This window comes from Trachypithecus francoisi, unplaced genomic scaffold (genome assembly GCF_009764315.1).
Source record: "Trachypithecus francoisi isolate TF-2019V2 unplaced genomic scaffold, Tfra_2.0 Lachesis_group14, whole genome shotgun sequence".
Taxonomy (NCBI): domain Eukaryota; kingdom Metazoa; phylum Chordata; class Mammalia; order Primates; family Cercopithecidae; genus Trachypithecus; species Trachypithecus francoisi.
Genome location: NW_022681459.1, coordinates 40,276 through 61,893, shown reverse-complemented (window position 1 = coordinate 61,893; position 21,618 = coordinate 40,276). Strand labels below are relative to the sequence as shown.

General features: G+C 36.0%; 1 protein-coding gene across 1 annotated transcript; it reads right to left on the bottom strand.

Moving 5' to 3' along the window:
* Positions 1–667: 667 nt before the first annotated feature.
* Positions 668–11,963, bottom strand: LOC117095594 (protein FRG1). The gene is made up of 7 exons (XM_033232164.1): positions 11,827–11,963; positions 10,976–11,033; positions 8,641–8,755; positions 6,270–6,374; positions 3,051–3,142; positions 1,950–2,060; positions 668–779 (listed from the first exon to the last, which is right to left on the bottom strand). Exons 1-7 carry the CDS (start codon positions 11,894–11,896, stop codon positions 743–745), a joined length of 588 nt encoding a protein of 195 aa, XP_033088055.1. The 5' UTR covers positions 11,897–11,963; the 3' UTR covers positions 668–742.
* Between the last annotated feature and the right edge of the window lie 9,655 nt (positions 11,964–21,618).

Here is a 21,618-nt window from a genome sequence, read left to right as displayed (position 1 = left end):
TTCACTGGGATTAGATGCCACGGAAATATTGTGTTTAGGAACTCTGAAAGAGACAGGCTTCAACAAAGCAGACCTAAGCAACACTTAGCAACTGAACTTCTTCAGCTTTCATTCCAGCCCACAAGGACAAAAGCTTCCCATACATGTCCAATGTGGCTAACCCGTCCTCAGTAGGGAGTTTCCCCAGCACTACTCTCCCCTCTGTTCTGAGCCTACTTGCTTTTTTGTAATGTTTCCACTTTCGGTCCCACTCCCTAACAGATGATTTGCCCTCTCTGTCCAGCCCCTAGTTCTGATATTTGGGCTGTCTGTGATCTGGGTAGTACTTCGGAGGTAGAATCAAAGTCTTGTTGATTGGATTGGGAATTTCTAACTTTCTATTAAAGGCACTGATCAAGTATCTATTGTATAAAGTAAAGACTATGATCCAGTAAGACAGATTCCACAAGCAGTGCAGGAAGAATTGGTTTCTAGTACACTGCATGCTTCAGGGCAGGAAATCCAGAAAAAAATTCTGTGGTACATTAAGTGTGTACTGTAGGTTTCATTTCCATGTGAAAAATTGTAGTTAGCTAAAAAGTACATCCATGGAGAATCCTGATTAAGCTTGTTTAATCCTGGTTAAACTAGTTACTAGTTAAACAATAATTTCACAACAACTCAAGAACTCTGTAAAAGCATTTCCTCTGAATATTTTATTCAGAAAAAAACACAAAAAGATAAAGCAGAAACAAAAATCTAGTCATTTGCAGTATCTGTCAGCTTTCAATTTGGCTCTCCTGTTTAAGCAAAGAAAAGTAATAAAATTAATCTGTGTAAAACATGCCATATATATTCAACTGCTACTAAATATAAAAAGCTTTAAAACTGTGTGGTCAATTTTGGTTACTATATTACCACAACACTTATATTAAAATATGTATACTTTTAAATTTGGTTTCTACAAAAAAATGGATTCTAATCTTATAATAGTTATTTCCTAACCGTCAATAAACATTGCCTAAGGGCTTTTTCAATCCACAATAACAATTTTTAATTATTCTGGAATTTAAGGGTGCTCTAAATTTCCATTCAATACGGTGAGAATGCTGTATTATTAGAAGTGATAAAAGTTACAGGACATAGAGTTTATTCCGTTTTAGAGTCTACATCCTGATTATATTTTATATCCTCTTCTTGGTTTCTTCCAACTAGATACATATTCATTTGCTTGGCTGGAAAAAATTCTTAACATTATGTACCGACTTTAGGTATGAAGTCTACCAGCTAGTTAACAGGAAATATGTAATTAAACATTGCCTTATCAAGAAATGTAAAAAAAGGGTAAGAGTAACTTTGCAACATAGGACTTGAATGAGCGGCTGGTGATTATCAAAATCTGGCACTTAATTGATTTATACTTAGACACTCAGAGCTAAACATCTCTGCCTGTTTTCCTATGTTGTAAATCTAGGACATTACTTATCCACATAGGAAGAGTAATAAATATTAATAGTGTGCTATGATAAACATCCTGCACTCTTCCAAATCTTATAGTAAAACTGCTTCAATTTCACTTGTGTAGCTTTTAGATTTTTAGCTGATCTATTCTTATTTTAAGGAACCTGAACTACTCTAACAGAATCCACATAATTTTTATATTAGTCAAACTGCTTCTTTCTAACTCTGGTTCCAACAGTTATAAAAAGATAATGATAAATTTATAAAGTAGACACAGTCAAACCTGAATTTCTTAAAGTATATACTTCGAATCGGTTATAATTTCTAGATATTCTTTCTTGACAGTCTTTTCCCCAACTTATGTTGTCCTCTCTAAGTAATATTGCCACATTCATAAATTAGAAATTAAAGACAAAAATGTGAAAACTATAGTAATTTAAGAGAACATAGGTTTTCTACACACCATTTCTATTCGCTACTGAAAACAGTGGAAGTAAATAAATAGCTACCTGTCCAGAAGCGTCTCATGCAAAAATCCATCTTTCCGAGCCTTTTTAAGAATTTTACTGTCTTCTTTACTTATTTTAAGTTTGTGGTCTTGGAAGCTCTGAAATTTCTTTCTGCAAAGAAAATGTCTTCATTGAAAAATACCTCAAACTCTGATTATACATATTTACTATTAAATTTATAAACACTGTTAATTCCTTTTTCACTTATTAAAAAACTCTAATTATAGGCCGGGGCAGTGGCTCATGCCTGCAATCCCAGCACTTCGGGAGGCCAAGGCACGCAGATCACTTGAGGTCAGGAGTTTGATAACAGCCTGTTCAACATGGTGAAATCCTATCTCTACTAAAAATATTAAAATTAGCTGAGCATAGTGGCGTGTGCCTGTAGTCCCAGTTACTCAGGAGGCTGAGGCAGGAGAATCACATGCATCTGGGAGGCGAAGGCTGCAATGAGCCGAGATCACGCCACTGCACTCTAGTCTGGGCGACAGAGCGAGACTCCGTTTTGGGGAAGGGGAAAGAAAAAAAGTCTAATTGTATTTTTTTAATAAGCTGGAGCTTTTCAACCACAAAGATGACCTCCATGACCCCTCAAAAGGAGGGCCACTCATTGACTGGGAAGAACCACAAGGCCCCACTTCTATCAGGGCATGCCGGCTGGAGTCCCCCGTGTCCTGGCCATAGCACAGCCTTTGACTGGCATCACACCCATTCTGTGAATGAACAGGGAGACGGACTAACCCGCAGGACGTTAGCTTTGAGAGCTGGTATGATGATTTGGAAAACTGAAGCCTTGAGAACAGCATTGAGCTCAGGGCTCTGTCCCAGAGGCTACACTGTGTTGCCTCTTCTTGTCTATCAGTTTTAATTTAATTTTGTCAGGGTCTTGTTCCGTCACCCAGGCTGGAATGCAGTGGTTATCAGAGCTCACTGCAGCCTTGGACTCCTGGGCTCAAACAATCCTCCTGTCTCAGCCTCCCGAGTAGCTTGGCCTACAGGCATGCACCACCATCCCCAACTAATTAGGTAATTTATTTTGAAAGCACTTTGAGAAGCACTTCACTGTCAAATCTGTAGGTCTAAAAGGAAAAGAATACATACACATAATTGATTTCACATTGTTTTACATTTCCTTTGTCTTCTTCTGGAATGTCATCTTTTTTCTTGGTTTCTCTTTCAGCACAGGATCTAATCTAGATATTGGAAAAGAGAATCCAATGGGTTATATTTTTATCTTCCACCTTCCCCACTTTACGTATCACATAAGAACATTCAAGCTGATTTCTCATGCAGAAGAAAAAATTAACTGATCAACTATATTCAGAAAAAGACAGGTTTTGGCTATGTGTTTTTACTTCACATCTATAATCTACACGAGTAACTGCTACCACAAGCTTCCTCCGCAGCCCTTGGGTCAGAAACACTACAGACAAAATTATTTCAAAAACATTTTACACATCAGATCCTGCTAGGCAATAAAGCAATCATTAACTAATTTAATTTTGTCCTCCCAGTGAATATACTAGGATCAAATTATCCCTAGTAGACAACTGTTCATTTGATCAGATTTAGCTTAAGATAGCTATTTTACTTCGCACAGACTATTACCAAATGTATTAAAACTTTTAACATTATACAACTTGTTTTAATTAATTGGAACCCACCTCTTTTACTAACTTCTTATATCCTCCTAAGTTTGGATAGATATTTACTATCACATGTCATAAGTTAACTGATCTGCATTCAACAATTAGGATCACCCACAGAACAGGCAATTGGCAGTGACAAACAACGTGTTTGTGCCAATGACATCTTTGTGACAGTTTTGATTAGAGGGTCCTGGAAGACCTGAAAACATTCCCTGCTAGGGCCTGTAACACAATGCTGTCTTTAGTAAGAGGGATCTGTGTTCTGGTAGATAAGGCAAGGTCATAAATGTGAATGGCTGACAGAGATTAGGAGAGCCTGCAATTAAACGGTAAAGGAAAAGAGTCCTAAATAATCACTGTTCAGAGATTCCAGGTACTTGACTAACCAAAGAGACCCAGAAAACTTTGTATTTTATCTGAAAACTGCTTTAAATAGTGAAAAACACAATCTTTGTATAAGTATCTTTGTATCTTTGTATAAGTGCAAAGCACTGCACATATATTTGCAATTGTTGCCTTCGATAACACTTTTGTGATGATATCCAGATGAAAAATAAACATGATGCAATAAAATATAAATAAATAAAATTAAAGATAAGTCACAATCCCACCTGCATTTCCCCAGTGACCTGTTTCCTGAGAAGCAATGCGCTATGAAATATTGAGTGGCTTAGGAGTCAGCTGGGCCTGGGTACACATCCTGTCTTTACCACACCCTGAAATCACTACGTGATTTCCATGAACTGACTGACAAAAACCACGAGGATGTAAGGAGGGTCAGAGGCTGTCTTCCTGTCTGTAAGGCTGAGCTCACATCCACCTCAGAGGAGCATTATGGAGATTCGAGACTACAACGCATGTGCCGGGTACATGCAACGAAAAAATATAACTAACATTTCACTTCTCTAACAATAATACCGACATTTTAGATTGAAATTGATTGAGCTTTAGATTTGAAATTATTTGAAATCAAGACTATTGTAAAAAGAAATCAAACATATGACCAGAAATCTAACATGAAGCACGTACAGACATTTGACAGATGCTTTTAAATTACACTGGTAGTAGAGAAAAATGTAACATAAATTTTTATGCTCTAATTGTAAGAACGAAGGGCATTTTAGAAAAGGCATTTCCTCCGTCTCTTAGAGCCTTCCACTCCGGCCCCCACAAAGCCTCACAGAGCAAATCTGGGTCAGACTAGATGCAACCTGTGATTCCCGACAGAGACAAACAAAGCAAGGTTCAGGATGCTCACTACCGGGAAGGTATGCCAAGGAACAGAAAAACCATGTGTCAAGAAGGAGGGAGTTATTCTTTAGATACATATATGTTTATCATTAAAGATCACTGGCTTTTGCTGAGTCTAAACAATTAAGCCTTAAATGTTTTCATCAAATTCCAGCTAACTACCTGATTTATCTAGGTTATATTAACAGTATTATTTAGAATTTCACCTTGATATGAAGATGTCTGTGTAACTTTTACAATGATATAAAACAAAGAGTAGGATTAGGGAGGAAACAGGCCAGTGCCTGGTGCAATGGATACCGCATCTGACTACGGATGAGGGAATTTAGCCTGGAATAAGGCACTTTTATTTCCAGCTTAGTGACACACACAAATGGTAAAAATAAAATAAAAATCATGTTTTATGTGATTCATGTTTTTCCTAATGTAGAGAAGACTGGTACTATTAATACAAATATTATTAAAATGTGAGGGCTAAAGCCCCAGAAGTTCTGCTATGATTTTTTATGTTTCATAGAGTGATTTTCATCACAGAAGCTCAAGCATTATGTAAATACAAATGCATATACCCCTGATCTGGTAATTCTGCTTCTGGAAATTTATCTTCAGGTCCACCCGCACATCTACAAATGGATACATATTCAATGTTTTGTACTGCAGCACTGTGTATATGAGCAAAAGACTGGAAACAGCCTAAATTTCCATCTATAAGAGACTAAACAAATTAAGGTACATCCCTAAAATGAATATTATACGGCTGTTAAAAAAGAGAGGGAAAGAAAGGAAAAGAAAGAAAAAGAGAAAACTTTCTACATTCAAACTAATAGTAGAAAACTCTCCAAGATACAATGTTAAGGGGGAAAAAAATCAAAGTATAGACGACTATAGACAAGGCAACCTTTGGTGTAAAAGAGTTGAAAATTATAAACATATTCATGTGTTTATAAAGAAATTTTAGGAGGTTATAAAAAAACAAAACAAAGGGAAAGAGATAGGAACAGGAGCTGGGACACAGGTGAGTAAGACGCATGGCAGGCAGATGTCTTCATAGGCTTTTATTTAAAAATGTTGAACCACATGTACATATTATCTATTTTAAAAATTAGATTTTAAAATACAAGCAAGAAAACAAGAAAATGAAAGTCTAAAAAGATCATGTAGAACTACTCAAAAAAATATACTAATCCATAGAGATAATGGCAAGGTAGCTCCTAGATGCACTGATTTCTCTATCACATTGTACAAACAAATCATCAATTATGGGATTTATAATAAAAAATGAGTCCATTTGAAACACCACATTATAAAAAGCTATTAACTAAACCTTTAAAGTGACAGTAAATGATGATTTAACATTTTAAAGAGATACAGTCACATTGCATGTGTGAATGCAGATATCTGTATAAAATGTCCTAATTACCTTGATCATTTCTTCTTCTCCTGCTGTCTTACTTTTTGCTTCTATGTCCCCAGCTTCATTGCATCTAATAAAGCAGCTATTTGAAGCCAATAAAGCCATTTTCCCCTAAGTGAAACAAAATAACAAAATAGAGAGCCATGAGGATACTTCTTGTAGAAGAAGTGTTTAGACTGAATTAATTTTTCCTCCCTGATTTAAAAATCACAGAAAAGAACTTAGAGAAAACCTGAAAAATATAATACAAGAACATGCAGAAAAGGAAACTAAAATCACCTATTTTACTATTCAAATATTACCACAATAAACATTCCTAGTGTATTTTCCTAGTAGGACTAAATTCTAATTAGATGAAGTAGGATTGCTTCCTTCCTAAAACATCTACGGTGATATAACTGATTTAGCTCAGTTTGATAAATTAAAGACAAGAACATAATTATGAATGCACACTTTATTCAAATATTAGCATTTTTAGTCAAATTTATTTTCCTCACAATTAGAAAACACGAAAAGGCATATACAATGCCTTTGGTGTTTTGAATTTAAGAATCAATGTCTGAGGGACTTTTGTGTGTGAAAATAAATATTCATATGGTTTTTTAGTTGTTTAATGTTTGATGTATTACACTGCTTTCTATTAAACAAAACTTTAAAAACTGATCTTCTTGTGCATCTAAATCTGGGTTATAAATTTGGTTAGCTTGATTCCCTTAACAAATATAATGTTTATTTATAACTTGTATTTGGTTGATTCTTTTGGAAAACTTGGAATACCATAACATTTAGACAAAATATTTACAAATACAATGATTATAAAATATGTATATATTTAATATAAATATGTATATATAAAATGTCTAAAATATGTGATATAACTTATATCACATCCAGTTAAAAAGTGCTGATAACATGGATTTAATTTCTTGGTCAAGGTCGCAAGGGTTGGTGGTCTCTCATCTGGATGGCGCCTGCTGAGCCCTGGAACATGCTGCTGTGGTCCAAGGCGATTTAAACCTGTGCCACAGATTATTCAGCTGAGTCTTTTTGCAATAGAATTTTAAGACCCTCTTTCATTTAAATTTTTGAAACTTAGTGTCCTTCCTAAAAATAAAATGAAATGAACTTTCCTAAAGTGTTGTATTATTAGAACTATCTAGCTCATCATCCTGGCCTTACGATATATTGCCCTTTTCTACTGGCGTAACTTTTATTAGACGTATCTCATCATAACTAGTAGGATCATCTCAAAGGGGTTGCAACACATTAGTGGGACATGAAATCAATGTAGTGGTTCCTGAATGGTATTGGGGGGAAAAAGAAACGGGCATACACACAGACGCACAGAGGAACGGGTAAAAGAGAATAAGAAATATCAAGCCGCATAACACATGAACAAGTAAGTATTGTTAAGTACAACTCTTGCTTCAGTTATACATATGTGTGTGCTGGGCTGCAATGTAAAAATGCATTTCTCAATGGGTTGGGTCAAAATAGTTTTCAAGTCACTGACTTAAGATTTTATCCCAGGGGATGAGGAAATTAGTCTAAGTGATTACCTCTTTCTGGGGGGATGTCTGTTTAATTTGTCATCTTAGAAAACATTGCTGAGTTCCTATTTTCAGTTCCTGATTGTATACCACCAAAGCGCTACTCAAAGGCTGAGCTTATCTTCTACTTGCTTGTGCCCACTGGTCCTTACCATTTTTGATATAGTTACCTACTTTTTAAAGACTGTTTAGCACTCACATACTTTTGTTCAATCTTTACTTCTCACACAAACAGAGAAAGGAAATTATGTATTCTGTACCAACAAAGATTTAACAAAACATCCATATACTACAACTGTCTACTTACCAAAATTAAGAATATTATCTTTTTTCTTCTTTTATATTAAAACTATCTTTTCGTACACTATTTGAAGCTTATGAACTGAAAGTCCCTTAGAGATAATTTACTTCAATGAACTATTATTTATTTTATGCACAAATTGTCACAACTTGGTCTTAGTTTGCTCCACTGTTTGCTTACAGTCTCTAATGTTTCTGAAAGCATCCATGATTTCTCCTACGAAGAAGATACTTAGGAACTATTCTGTTCTCCTACTCTGAGACCTAAAATTGACTGGTTCTTTAACGGAAATAAGATCCATATCTAGGCACTAGGGTATAGAGAAATAATTGTGGGCAAAAGTACTAATGCTATTTTTGTTGCACTATATTTTGAGATCTCTTTAAGGCTCTATGTTCTTATTGATTGATTCCAATTTAATGTATTATACTATTGCATCCTACTTTTTCTATTTAAATATATTAGGATTGTTACAGACTTTCTGTTACACTGACAGGAAGTTTTTATAAACAATAACAGCACTTACATTTTGAAAGACTGGTTCCCATTGTTCTCTTGGTCCAATTGCATCTGAACGCCCAACAACAAGCCCATCTGAATTGATACCAAGATACTTTCCATAGCCAGATTTCAGGGCAATTCTGCACATTAATAAGACAGATAAAAGTTAAAAACTGAGAGGAAATTAATTATAGAACATTAAAACAGGACATGTGTATGTTTGTGGGTGTGTACATATCTAAACTTTCAGGCTGGACACATTCCAAGTGTTCAAGAGCTGCATGTTGCTGAGTGATGACTCACTCCTGTAATCTCTGTGCTTTGGGAAGACAATGGGAGAATTGCTTGAGGCAAGAAGTTCAAGATCAGCCTGGACAACACAGTGAGACTCCATCTCTACAAAAAATTTAAAAAATTAGCTGGGCATGCTGGCGTGCACATGTGATACCAGCTACTGGGGAGGTTGACACAGGAGGGCTGCTTGAGTCCAGAAATTTGAGGTTATAGTGAGCTATGATCACACCACTGCACTCTAATCTGGGTGACAGAGTGAGACTCTGTGCCTTAAAAAAAAAAAAAGCTACATGTGACTAGTTGCTGCCATATTGGACAGGGCAGTTTTAAATTTACAGTTTTGTATTTTGCTTTTTTAATATAAACATTGTACTTATATATTACATAACAAATATTTTCCAAATTCATCATTCTTCAATTATACTTCTTTAGTTATAAAGTTTAATAATAAATTATTAAAACTTACTTTTTCTGTTATTATAAATAGTTCTATTTACATCTATTCTGTACATAAAACTGATTTATCCTCAGAAAAAATTCCTAGAAATAACTGGATCGAAGACTATAAACTATAAAGTTCTTATGTCATCAAACTGTTTTCCAGAAAATGCTGTTTCAACTTACATTCTTACTTCAAATTAAAAGAGTATGTTTTGGGCCGGGTGCGGTGGCTCCAGCCTGTAATTCCAGCACTTTGGGAGGCTGAGACGGGCGGATCACGAGGTCAGGAGATCGAGACCATCCTGGCTAACACAGTGAAACCCCGTCTCTACTAAAAAATACAAAAAACTAGCCGGGCGAGGTGGCGGCGCCTGTAGTCCCAGCTACTTGGGAGGCTGAGGCAGGAGAATGGCGTAAGCCCGGGAGGCGGAGCTTGCAGTGAGCTGAGATCTGGCCACTGCACTCCAGCCTGGGCGACAGAGCGAGACTCTGTCTCAAAAAAAAAAAAAAAAAAGAGTATGTTTTGTATCACGGATTTTTTTTTTAAACATTATGACTTTAAAAAAATACTTGAAAACCTGATATGGAAAAAACAGTATCCTATTAATTTGCATTTTAGTATTTAACTAGAATAACAATTGCTTTTCTTTTCCTTTCCTTTTTAGTTTTTAGATTATCTGGTTATGTCCCTTGTCCATTTTTCCACTGAGATCTGATTGTTTGCAGTTTTTCTACTGGGGTCATCAGGGCTAGGAATTCTGTACAAGATACATATGAAGAGTAAGAAGCCACTATTAAGATTGTTGCAAATATTTCCCTCATTTGTCAGTTAATTTTCTTTACAATCCTTTTTTGTTTATAATTGTAAAGCAGTTTAAAACTATTGAATTTTTTCTTTCTCTGCTTTTATTCTTTGTCTTTCCCATACTTACCAGACTTTCAAAGAAAGTATAAAAATAATCATCTTAATGTGATTTTTTAAAATTCTGATTTCTAATCTTTTACCTTACCGAGAATCTCCTGGGATGCCAGAATTGACTTTTACTCCTTTATACGTTAATGATTATATAACAGGAATCATTATCATATTGATGTAACCAATTACTAAAATATGCAAATTTACTTTCAGTATCTTCTACCCAAAGAATCATTCTATACTTTTGCACAAGGTGAGAATAATAAAGGTTACTTTATAAAATGACTGTAAAAATAGTAAGTAAAAATATTCTTCTGGTCATTATGACTCTGTAACATTCTCTGCTGGTTTCAACAATACTCCTTTTTCTAGTCTTCCTGTTTGTCTTTGGACTTCCCTACAGTGAGTTTAACTATCATAGTAACAGTGAACCAGGTTTTGTACTGTTTGATTTCTTTTTTAATCTATCTTATTTGGTGTGTGAAATTATTAATCTTGACTTTTTTACATATTTTTTTTTTCCAGCCTAGCATTATATATGACAGGAAATCCACTAAAAGTAGATCACAAAATCTACCTTTCAAAAAAGCTATTTTGTTTTTTATATCAAAATTACTCTGTGGGCTTAAGACAGACACTAAAATTTTTAATGAATACAATTAAATTTTTTAAATAACTGGTTATTAATTATATTACAACATAAGCTCACCTGGAATCAGATAGTTTGACAGCCGTCAACTGCTCTGGGGGACTAGGGCCCTCATCAACTATTGGAGAAAAAACATTTGAAAATAAATTTGACATTTGCTATAAAGATATCATTTTGCTTTTAAAAATGTGGCTATTTTCTTCTGCAATTAAATGTAAGAATATTCAGATATGCTGATGTCACTGTAATACTACCGTATCTTTGGAATCAAGATCTATTTTACCTTCTTTTAACTACAGCGCTAATTTTACATATTGAGTAGGACAGGCTAACATAATGCTTATTTAATAACTTCTGAGATATCTTCTCATTATGTTTTAAAATACAGTCATACATAAGCACTTATTTAAAAAACTAAATGCTTTCATTTATTCAAGGGATGGCCTTGTTGACCAAATGATACTGCTTTTTATCTTCTAATTACTTCGTATCTCACTAGTGCTTCCTCTAACGGGCTAAAGAAAATGAGGAAACTTCAAATTGTTACCCACACCCAGGTTAGTTTTGGCAATAGGTCTGAATAAAAAAGAAATTCAAACATTTTGAGTCAAGTAGGTTTTCTTTTTTCTTTACACTTACTATTTTAATTATTCATGTTGTTTTGATTTCCAAATATACTCTTCTGGAACTATACGGAATGTTTTCAAATGTTTATATTAGAAAGAGGGACTTGCCAATGGCTGGTAAATATTAAGGAAGAAAAAAGCGGAAAAGTCAAATGCAATGGAAAATTTGGAAAATTTGGAAAGATTTCCTTTGGAAAATGTCTGAAACTAGTTAGAGTTTGGCCTAAGCGAATGAATGTCCTAAAACCTACACTTGTGGCAGCCTCTTCCCTTCCAGACACAAACCTTCTTTGTATGGAGCTCCCAGGGTAAAAAGGCCATTGTCGAGTGCATGTATATAGGTTCCCTTATCCATTTCAATGGCTATGGTTCCTGAAATTTCACCAAAGTTTGTTACTGTCCACCAGATTCCTAAAAAACAAAATCAATATTTAAACTTTGTATCTTAGTTTTGACACAGAGTTCTTTTTGTGTTGTTATAACTTAGTTTTAAAAACTTTTTATTTTGCAGTTGTAAGAAATAATACAAAGATCTCACATATCCCTTACTCACTTTGTCTCAATGATGACATTTTGCATAAGTATCATACACTGTCAGAATCAGGAAATTGACATTGATATAATCCATGAACCTTATTCAGATTTCACCAGTTTTACATGTACTTGTTTGCATGTATGTGCACAGATTCATGCGACTACCAGCACAGTCAGGATTAGGTTTTTAAAATACAAACTAGCAAACTACAGCCAGGCATGGGGGTGCATGCCTGTAATCCCAGCTAGTCAGGGAGCTGGGGAAAGAGGATCACTTGAGCTCAGGAGTTCAAGTGAGAGCTATGATCTCCTCACTGCACTCTAGCCTGAGTGACAGAGCAAGATCCTGTCTCAAAACAAGACCAAAACAAAAGGCAACATGTGAAGGTACAAAGTGATACATAGAGAACAGTCTCTTTCATGATAGACCCCAACCATCTATTCACGCCTGCTTTCCAGAGGCAATGACCATCATAATGTTTCTTAGACATGCCCCTACAGGAAGACTTTCTAGCATAGTAATCTTTTTTTTTTTTTTTTTTTTTTTTTTTTTTTTTGACGGAGTCTCGCTCTGTCACCCAGGCTGGAGTGCAGTGGCACAATCTCGGCTCACTGCTACCTCCACCTCCCAGGTTCAAACAACTCTCTGCCTCAGCTTTCTGAGTAGCTGGGGCTATAGGTACTTGCCACCACACCTGGATAATTTTTTTGTATTTTTAGTAGAGACGGGGTTTCCCCATCTTGGCCAGGCTGGTCTTGAACTCCTGACCTAGTGATCCACCTGCCTCGGCCTCCCAAAGTGCTGGGATTACAGGTGTGAGCCACTGTGCCTGGCCAGTAATCTTAACTACGGTTTTAGATTGAAAGCAAAATGCACAGAATCTATGTCTATGTATACCAATTCCAATTTGCTAACAGAAATGTTAGACTCTAGGAACAATCAGTTAAGCAGTTGTTATAAAAGGTTATATCTTAATGTTAAAAAATATCCTTAAACCCCCTCCTAAACTGTACTTCAGCTAGAGCAGAAATGTCAATCATTAGCTGAATATGACATATTAAGGAATTCTTGTTCATTTTACAAGGTCTGATAATGACATATAGTATAATGTATAAAAGAACAAAACAGATGATGAAAGACATACCATGTTAAGAAATGTACATTTATGTACTTATGGGTAAAATGACATATCATCTGTGATTTCACTTAAAATTTTCTAGGAAAGAATGTGTGTGTGGGTGTGTGTGTAAATGAAATGAGGTTGGCAAAATACTGACAATTAATGCTGGGCCCTGGGCACATGGGGGACTCATTATATTCTTCTATGTATGGATTAGTTTGGATATTTCCATAATAAAAAGGTTTTAAACATTCAGTTAATTCCACTGCACAAAATTTTCTATTCAACTAAACATTTCATGATTTTCATAATAAATTTTAAAATACATAAAATTTTAGCTAAAATGAAGTTGGACCCTTACCTAACACCAAATACAAAAAGTAACTTAAAATAGACCAAAGACTTAAATGTAAGAGTTGAAGTTAGAAACTTTTTAGAAGAAAATGGAAAAAGCTTCATGACCATGAATTTGGCAATTATTTATTGCATAGAACATCAAAGGCACAGGAACAAAAGAAAACACAGACAAACTGGACTTCATCAGAATTAAAACCTTTCGTGCATCAAGAACCACTGTCAACAGAGTAAAACGCAACCTAGAGAATGGAGAAAATATTTGTAAACTGCATACATTATAAGGAATTAATATCCAGACTATATAGAGAACTCCAAAAAGACAAACATCACAATTCAAAACTGGGCAAAGGATGTACACAGCCATTGCTCCAAATGGCCAATGAGCACTTGAAAAGATGATCAGCATCACTAGTCACCAGGGAAATGTAAATCAAAACCATAATACAATACCACTTCACACCCGTGAGAATAGCTAGTATCAAAAAAACAAAAAACAAAAACAAAAACCAAGAAGACCAGAAAAACAAATGTTGGGCAGGATGTGGAGAAACTGAAACCTGATGCAATGCTGGTGGGAAGGTAAAACAGTGCATGTACTTAAATGCCACTGAAGTGTACACTTAAAAGTAGAAAAACTGGCAAATCCTATATTCTGTATATTTTACCTCCACACACACACGTAACCAATGGAGAAAAAGAAAATCAAAATTAAAATTTCAGCTAAAGATTATTAGAAAGCAATAAAACTAACAAGCAATTTAGACGACAGAGTTGTCTTATAGCTACAACTGTTTTCAGTAAAAGAAATAATGCTTTATTCAGAATCATTATGAACAGTGTTATGATTAGCAAGTCTTTCTTATAAATGTAATAGTTAAAGATTTTAAATTTGTTTTATTTTGTATGTTCTATGCCACATTTACCAAGTACATTTAATATTAAATAAAATCATTTAAATATAATATCTCATTAATGTTTTGCAAATGAAGAAGATATTTCTGGCAGACAAGCTCCTCAAAATTTTTACACTCTGTCCAAGTAGGGAAATGATACAGTAACATTACTTACAATATTGTGAACTGAAAAAGAAATTACTTTGAGCAGATGCCAGTATTTTTTCTCAATGGGATTTCAAAGAATAAGAAAGCTAAACATAGTATCATCAAGAATTAAATGTGAACTATTCTGCCTATTTTCTGCCAGTAGTCTATATTCAACCCTCGGAAGTATGCTTGTATGCTAAACGACAAAAGTAACATAACATAATACTTATCAGTGCCACTCTGGGGGTTTCAGCTGTGAAATAAAGTTCTTTATCATTTATATCTTTTGCAAACATCTTCTCCCCTGTCTGTGGCTTGTATTTTAATTACTTTAAGAATCTCTGACATAGCAGAAAATGTTAATTTTATTAGAGTCCAGCTTATCAATTATTTCACACATTGTACCTTTGGTGTCATATCTAAAAAGTTATTACCAAACCCAAGTCACTTAGATTTTACCTTATCTTCTATGAATTCTATAGTGCTGCATTTTACGTTCAGATCTGTTATCTATTTTGACAGGCAGGAATACTTCACCACTATACTAATGAGGACAGCGGCTATGTGATCTGTTTTAATTTTTTTGAAAGACGTAAGATCTGTGTCTAGGTTTATGCTTTTCTTTGCATGTGGATGTCCAGTCGTTCCAGTACCGTTTGTTAAAAATACTGTATTTGCTCCACTGTATTGCCTTTGTTCCTCTGTCAAAGTTTAGTTGACTATATTTTGTTACTGGGCTCTCTATTCTGTCCCATTGATCCTTTTGTTTGTTCTTTCACCAATACCACACTGTTTTGATTACTGTCGATTTATACTAAGTCTTGAAGTTGGATATTGTCAGTCTTCAACTTTGTTCTTCTAATACTGAAGTGGCTGTTCTGGGTCTTTTGTCTCTCCAAATAAACTTTTGGATCAGTTTGTTGATATTAAAAAAATAAAAAAAACTTGTTGGGATTTTGGTTGGGATTGCATTGTAAGGAAAACATCTTGACAATATTCAGTGTACCTATCCATGAACACGGACTACCTGTCCATTTAGTTTTCCTGTGAGTGAGTTTTTTAGTTTTCCTCATGAGGTCTTGAATATATTTTGTTAGATTTTATGCCTAAGTATTTCATTTTGGGGAGTGCTACTGGAAATGGTTTTTATTATTATTTTTAGTAGAGATGGGGTTTTGTCATGTTGGCCAGGCTAGTCTCGAACTCCTGACCTCAAGTGATGCACCTGCCTTAGCCTCCCAAAGTGTTGGAATTACGGGCATGAGCCAGTTTTTAATTTCAAATTCTACTTGTTCTTTGCTGGTAAACAGGACATTCAGTGAACTTTTGTATATTAAACTCAATTATTTTGGATCTTCTACATAGGCAAACATGCCATTTATGAACAAAGTTTATCTTCCCAATAAATATGTATTTTGTTTTTCTTGCCATAATTGCATTAGCTATGACTTCTAGTACAATGTTGTAAAGAAGTGGTAAGAGGAGACATCCTTGTTTTTCCTGATCCCCTTTCTGGATCTTAGTGGGAAAGATTCTAGTTTCTCACAATTGGATATGATGTTAACAATAGGTTTTTTTGTCCATATTCTTTATCAAGTTGAGGAAGGTCACCTTTGTTCCTAGTGTGCTGGGAGCTTTTATTATGAGTGTTAGATTTTGTCAAGTGCTTTCTCTTTTTCTTAGCCCGTTAATGTGATGAATTATGTTAACTGGTTTTTCAATGTTAAACCAGCTTTCGATATGTGAAATTCCATGTGGTTTTGGTGCACAATTTTTTTAACATTGTTAGATTTAATTTGCTAATATTTTATTGAAGATTATTGCATCTATGTTCATGAGAGATGTTCTGTGGTTTTCTTGTAATATTTTGTTATTAAAATGATATTTGGTATTAAAATGATGCTGGCTCCATAGAATGAGTTAAGAAGTATTCCTCAGCTTCTATGTTCTGAAAGAGATTGTAGATAATTGGTATAATTTCTTCTTAGATGTTTGGTAGAAGTCACCAGTGAACCTATCTGGGCCTGGCACTTCCTGTTTTGAAAGGTTATTAAATACTGATTCAATTTAACAGATGTAGGCCTATACAGATCGTTTCTTCCTGTTCAAATTTTGGCAGATTCTGTTTTTAAAGAAATTGGTTCATTTCATCCACGTTATCAAATTTGTGGCCATAGAGTTGTTCATAATATTTATTATCCTTTTAATGTCCATGGGATCTGTAGTTATGTCCCTTATTTCATTTCTGATATTGGTAATTTATCTGCTGTATTTCTTTTTCTTGTTAGAGGCTTATAGATTTTCTCTCAAAGAACCAGCTTTTGGTTTCATTGATTTTTCTCTACTGATCTTCTGTTTTCAATGTATTGATTTCTGCTCTTTCATTATTTGTCTCCTGCTTAGAATTTAATTCGATGTTCTTTTTCTAATTTTCGAAGGTGGAAGTTTATTGATTTCAGATCTTTTTTTCTAACATATGCATTTAAATCTATAAATTTCCCTATAAACATTACTCTCATTGCAGCTCACAAATTTTAACAAGCTTTCATTTTCATTTACTTCAAAATTTCAAGGAAATCTTCAGATTTCTTCCTGGAACAATGTATTATTTGTAAGTGTATTGTTTAATATCCTAACATATTTTCCAGTCATCTATTATTGATTCCTACTTTACTGTTGTTGAGAACATACTTGTTTAATTCCTATTCTTTTAAATTTGTTAAAGTGTGTTTTATGGACCAAAATGTGGTATATCTTGGTGAATGTTCTGTATTCTGCTGTTGTTGGAGGAAATAGTCTATAAACATCAGTTATATACAGTTGACTGAGGATGTTGATTTCAATTTTGTCCTTACTGATTTTCTGGCCACTGAATTGGTCCATTTCTGATAAAGGGGTGTTAAAGTCTCCAACTATAATAGTGGGTTAATTATTTCTCCTTGAAATTTATCAGTTTTTGCTTTGGCATTCTGATGCTTTGTTAGCAAAAATACATTTAAGGATTGTTACATCTTCTTGGAGAATTAACCCCTTTATTATGTAATAGTCATCTCTGGTAACTTTCCTTGATGTAAAGCCTACTCTGTCTGAAATTAATATCACCACTTCCATTTTTCAAAATTAGTGTTGGCTGGGTACGGTGGCTCATGCCTGTAATCCCAGCACTTTAGGAGGCTGAGGCAGGATGATCACCTGAGGTCAGGAGTTCAAGACCGGCCTGGCCAACATGGTGAAACCCCATCTGTACAAAAATAGAAAAAAAAAAATTACCTGAGCATGATGACAAATGCCCATAATCCCAGCTACCTGGGAGGATGAGGAGGGAGAATCACCTGAACCTGGGAGGCAGAGGTTGCAGTCAGATGAGATTAGGCTATTGCACACAAAAATATTAGTGTTAACGTTTATATCTTTTTCCATCCCTTTACTGTTGATCTATATATATGTCTTTATATCTAAAGTGGATTTCTTATAGACAATATATAGTTGGGTGCATTTGGACTGACATTGAAAGTAATGATATACAGTTGAATTAACATCTACCATATTTGTTATTATTTTCTATTTGTTGCCCTTGTTCTTTGTTTTTGTCTTTCACTCTTTTTCTTTTTTTTTTCCTTGTGGTCTTAATTGAGCATTTTCTATGATTTATTTTCTTTCCTTTCTTAGTATATCAGTTACTGTTTTTTTTTTAAGTGGCTGCCTTGGAATTTGCAATATAAATTTACAAGTAACCCAAGTCCACTTTCAAACGACACTACACTGGTTTTTTGATAATGCAAGCACACTATAAGAACAAAATAATCCTAATTCCTAATTGCTCTCTTCCATCCCTTGTGTATCCCTGCTGTCATTCATTTCACTTATATTTAAGTGTGTGTATATGACATATACATAAGCATGTAATCAAATATACTGTCGCTATTATGAATGAACTGTTATGTTAGATCTATTAAGAAAAATGAAAGTTTTTCTTCTACCTTCACTGTTTCTTCTTTGATGCTTTTTGTTTTTCTATTTATTTTTTTAAACAGACAAGGTCTTGCTCTGTTGCCCAGGCTGGAGTGGAGTGGCATCATTATAGCTCACCGCAGCCTTGAAGGGGATCCTGGGCTCACGTGACCCATCTCAGCCTGTCAAAGTAGCTGGCACTATAGGTGTCGGCCACCACGCTTGGCTTTTTTTTTTTTTTTAATGAGACAGAGTCTCACTACGTTGCCCAGGCTGGTCTCAACTAACCGGCCTCCAGCAGTTCTCCCATCTTTGCCTTCCAGAGTGTTAGGATGAGAGGTGTGAGCCCCTGTAAACAGACTGTGCTCTTCCTTTCTTTATGCACAGCTGAGTTACTGACCTCTACTATTTTCTCTAAAGAACTTTGAACATTTTTTGCAAGGCAGGTCTACTGGCAACAAATTTTGCAATTTTTGTATGAGAAGGTCTTTACTTTTCCTTCTCTTTCAAAAGATAATTTCACAGAGTATAGACTTCTAGGTTAATGTAATTTTTTTCCTCTCAATAGTTTAAATATTTCACTCCACTTCTTGCTTTCATGGTTTTTGAGGGAAAGTTGAATATAATTATTATCTTTGATCCTCCATAGGGAAGGAGATTACTCTGGTTTCTTTGTTTTTTAATCTTCAATTCACCATAGTTTGAAAAATTTATGCTCAAGTATGGTTTATTTTTGTTTTGTTTTTGTCGTCGTCGTTTTTACATTTATCCTTCTTGGTGTTTCTTGAGCTTCCTGGATCTATGGTTTGGTGTCTGGCATTAATCTGAGGAAATTCAGCTATTGCTGTTGCAAATACTTCTTCTGTTCCTCTTTCTTCCTCCTTGTATTACCGTTATGCATATTTTATGCCTCTGTAGATGTCCCATAGTGCTTGGATACTCTGTTCTTTTTTGCTTTTCAGTGTTCTCTTTGCTTTTCAGTTCTGGAGGTTGGAGTTGGGTATTTCCTTTCCCCCAGGTCAGAAGGCTCTGATAAAATCCCACCAGGTTAGTCTCTAGTTAACTAGCTTCTCTGGAAGGTAGACCTAGTTGAGAATGCATCTGCATATTTAAAAATGATTCCTATTCTCTTTCCCCTGTAGTAAGTATGAGGGGATTTTTCTCTGATATTTACTTCGAGAACCTGGTTGAGCTTCTGATGGTACAACTCAAAAGCATGAGACCCATATGCATAGGCCTCCTGGAGATTTTAACTCTCAGAGGTGGCCACACCTCACTGCAGCAATTTGTCAATTCCAGTTCAAGTTTTCCAATCCCAGTGTGGGTTCCTTGGAGCATTGTGCTCCAGTGTACAGTGATTCTCCGCTTTATCTGTCCAGCCAATGTGGGGACAGTGGCTTTCCTGTGACCTCACGTTTCTTGCAGGTTTAAGAAGAGCTGCTGATTTTTCAGTTTGCTCAGCTTTTTACCTGTGAGGAGAGAGTGACAATTCTCAAGATTATTGTGTACGGAACCTGAAATTTCCCAACTGCATTATAGTAAAAAGTGTCTTCCTTTCCTCTGGCTCAAGAATTATTTTCGTTCTTTGACACATTGTAATTTGATTCCCCAAATATTTATAATTGTAGATTTAAAAACTCGGTCTTCTGCTGTATCAGACATCAAGACTGGCACTTTCCAACAGAATTATGAGAGTCCTGTTATAGAACTTTAAACCTTGGTTGTAGCCTCATATAAATACATAAACAGGTACAATTAATTTTACTAGTATATTTTTAACTCAAAATGCTCATACTATACTTTCAATAAGAAATACAAATAGGCCGGGTGCGGTGGCTCACATCTGTAATCCCAGCACTTTGGGAGGCAGAGGCGGGTGGATCACGAGGTCAGGAGATTGAGACCATCCTGACTAACACGGTGAAATCCCTTCTCTACTAAAAATACAAAAAATTAGCCAGGCATGGCGGCAGGCACCTGTAATCCCAGCTACTTGGGAGGCTGAGGCAGGAGAATGGCATGAACTCGTGAGGTGGATCTTGCAGTGAGCCGAGATCGCGCCACTGCACTCCAGCCTGGGCGACAGAGCGAGACGCCATCTCAAAAAAAAGAAAAAAAAAAAAAAGAAAAAAGAAAAAAAAGAAAAAAGAAAAAAAGCACAAATAAAATATTTTCTGTTTTTTATACTAACTGGCATGTCTTTCACGCAGCAAATCCACTTCAGATCGGTCGCACTTCATGTGCTCAGCCGCTGCATGTGGTGAGTGACAGAGACCATCCTCCATGTGTGTATACTTTTTACTGCCTTTTTCTTGACCACAGATTCTACCTCCTGTTTCTCTGTGTATGCAGTGATTATTCGCTGAATATTACACATTGTGGGTAACATGTTGAGCACACTCAGGATCCCTAACCTTCCTCTGAAGCTTTCCGGCTCTTGTTTTAGCAGGTAGCACAGGCACTGCTGGGTCATCGTGACATGGGCAGGCTTGGATTGATTCGGCTGCTGGTGTGGATCTGTGGAGAGCTCCAATCCTGCACCTACTCCGATCTCCCCCTCCTGGACGTGGTAGGATGGCCATGCTCTACCCACACCTGAGCTCTCTCTGATCTCCCCCTCCTGGACGTGGTAGGGTGGCCATGTTCCGCCCACACCTGAGAGCTCTCTGATCTCCCCACTTCTGGATGTGGTAGAGTGATATGCTCCACCCACACCTGAGCTCTCTCTGATCTCCCCCTCCCGGACGTGGTAGAGTGATATGCTCCGCCCACACCTGAGCTCTCTCTGATCTCCCCTCTCCCGGACGTGGTAGGGTGATATGCTCCCCCCACACCTGAGCTCTCTCCGATCTCCCCTTCCTGGACGTGGTAGGGTGGCCATGCTCCGCCCACACCTGAGCTCTGTCCGATCTCCACCTCCTGGATGTGGTAGGGTGGCCATGCTCTGCCCACACCTGAGCTCTCTCCAATCTCCCTGTCCCTCCCGGACGTGGTAGGGTGGCCATCATGCTCCACCCACATCTGAGCTCTCTCTGATCTCCGCCTTCTGGACGTGGTAGGATAGCCATGCT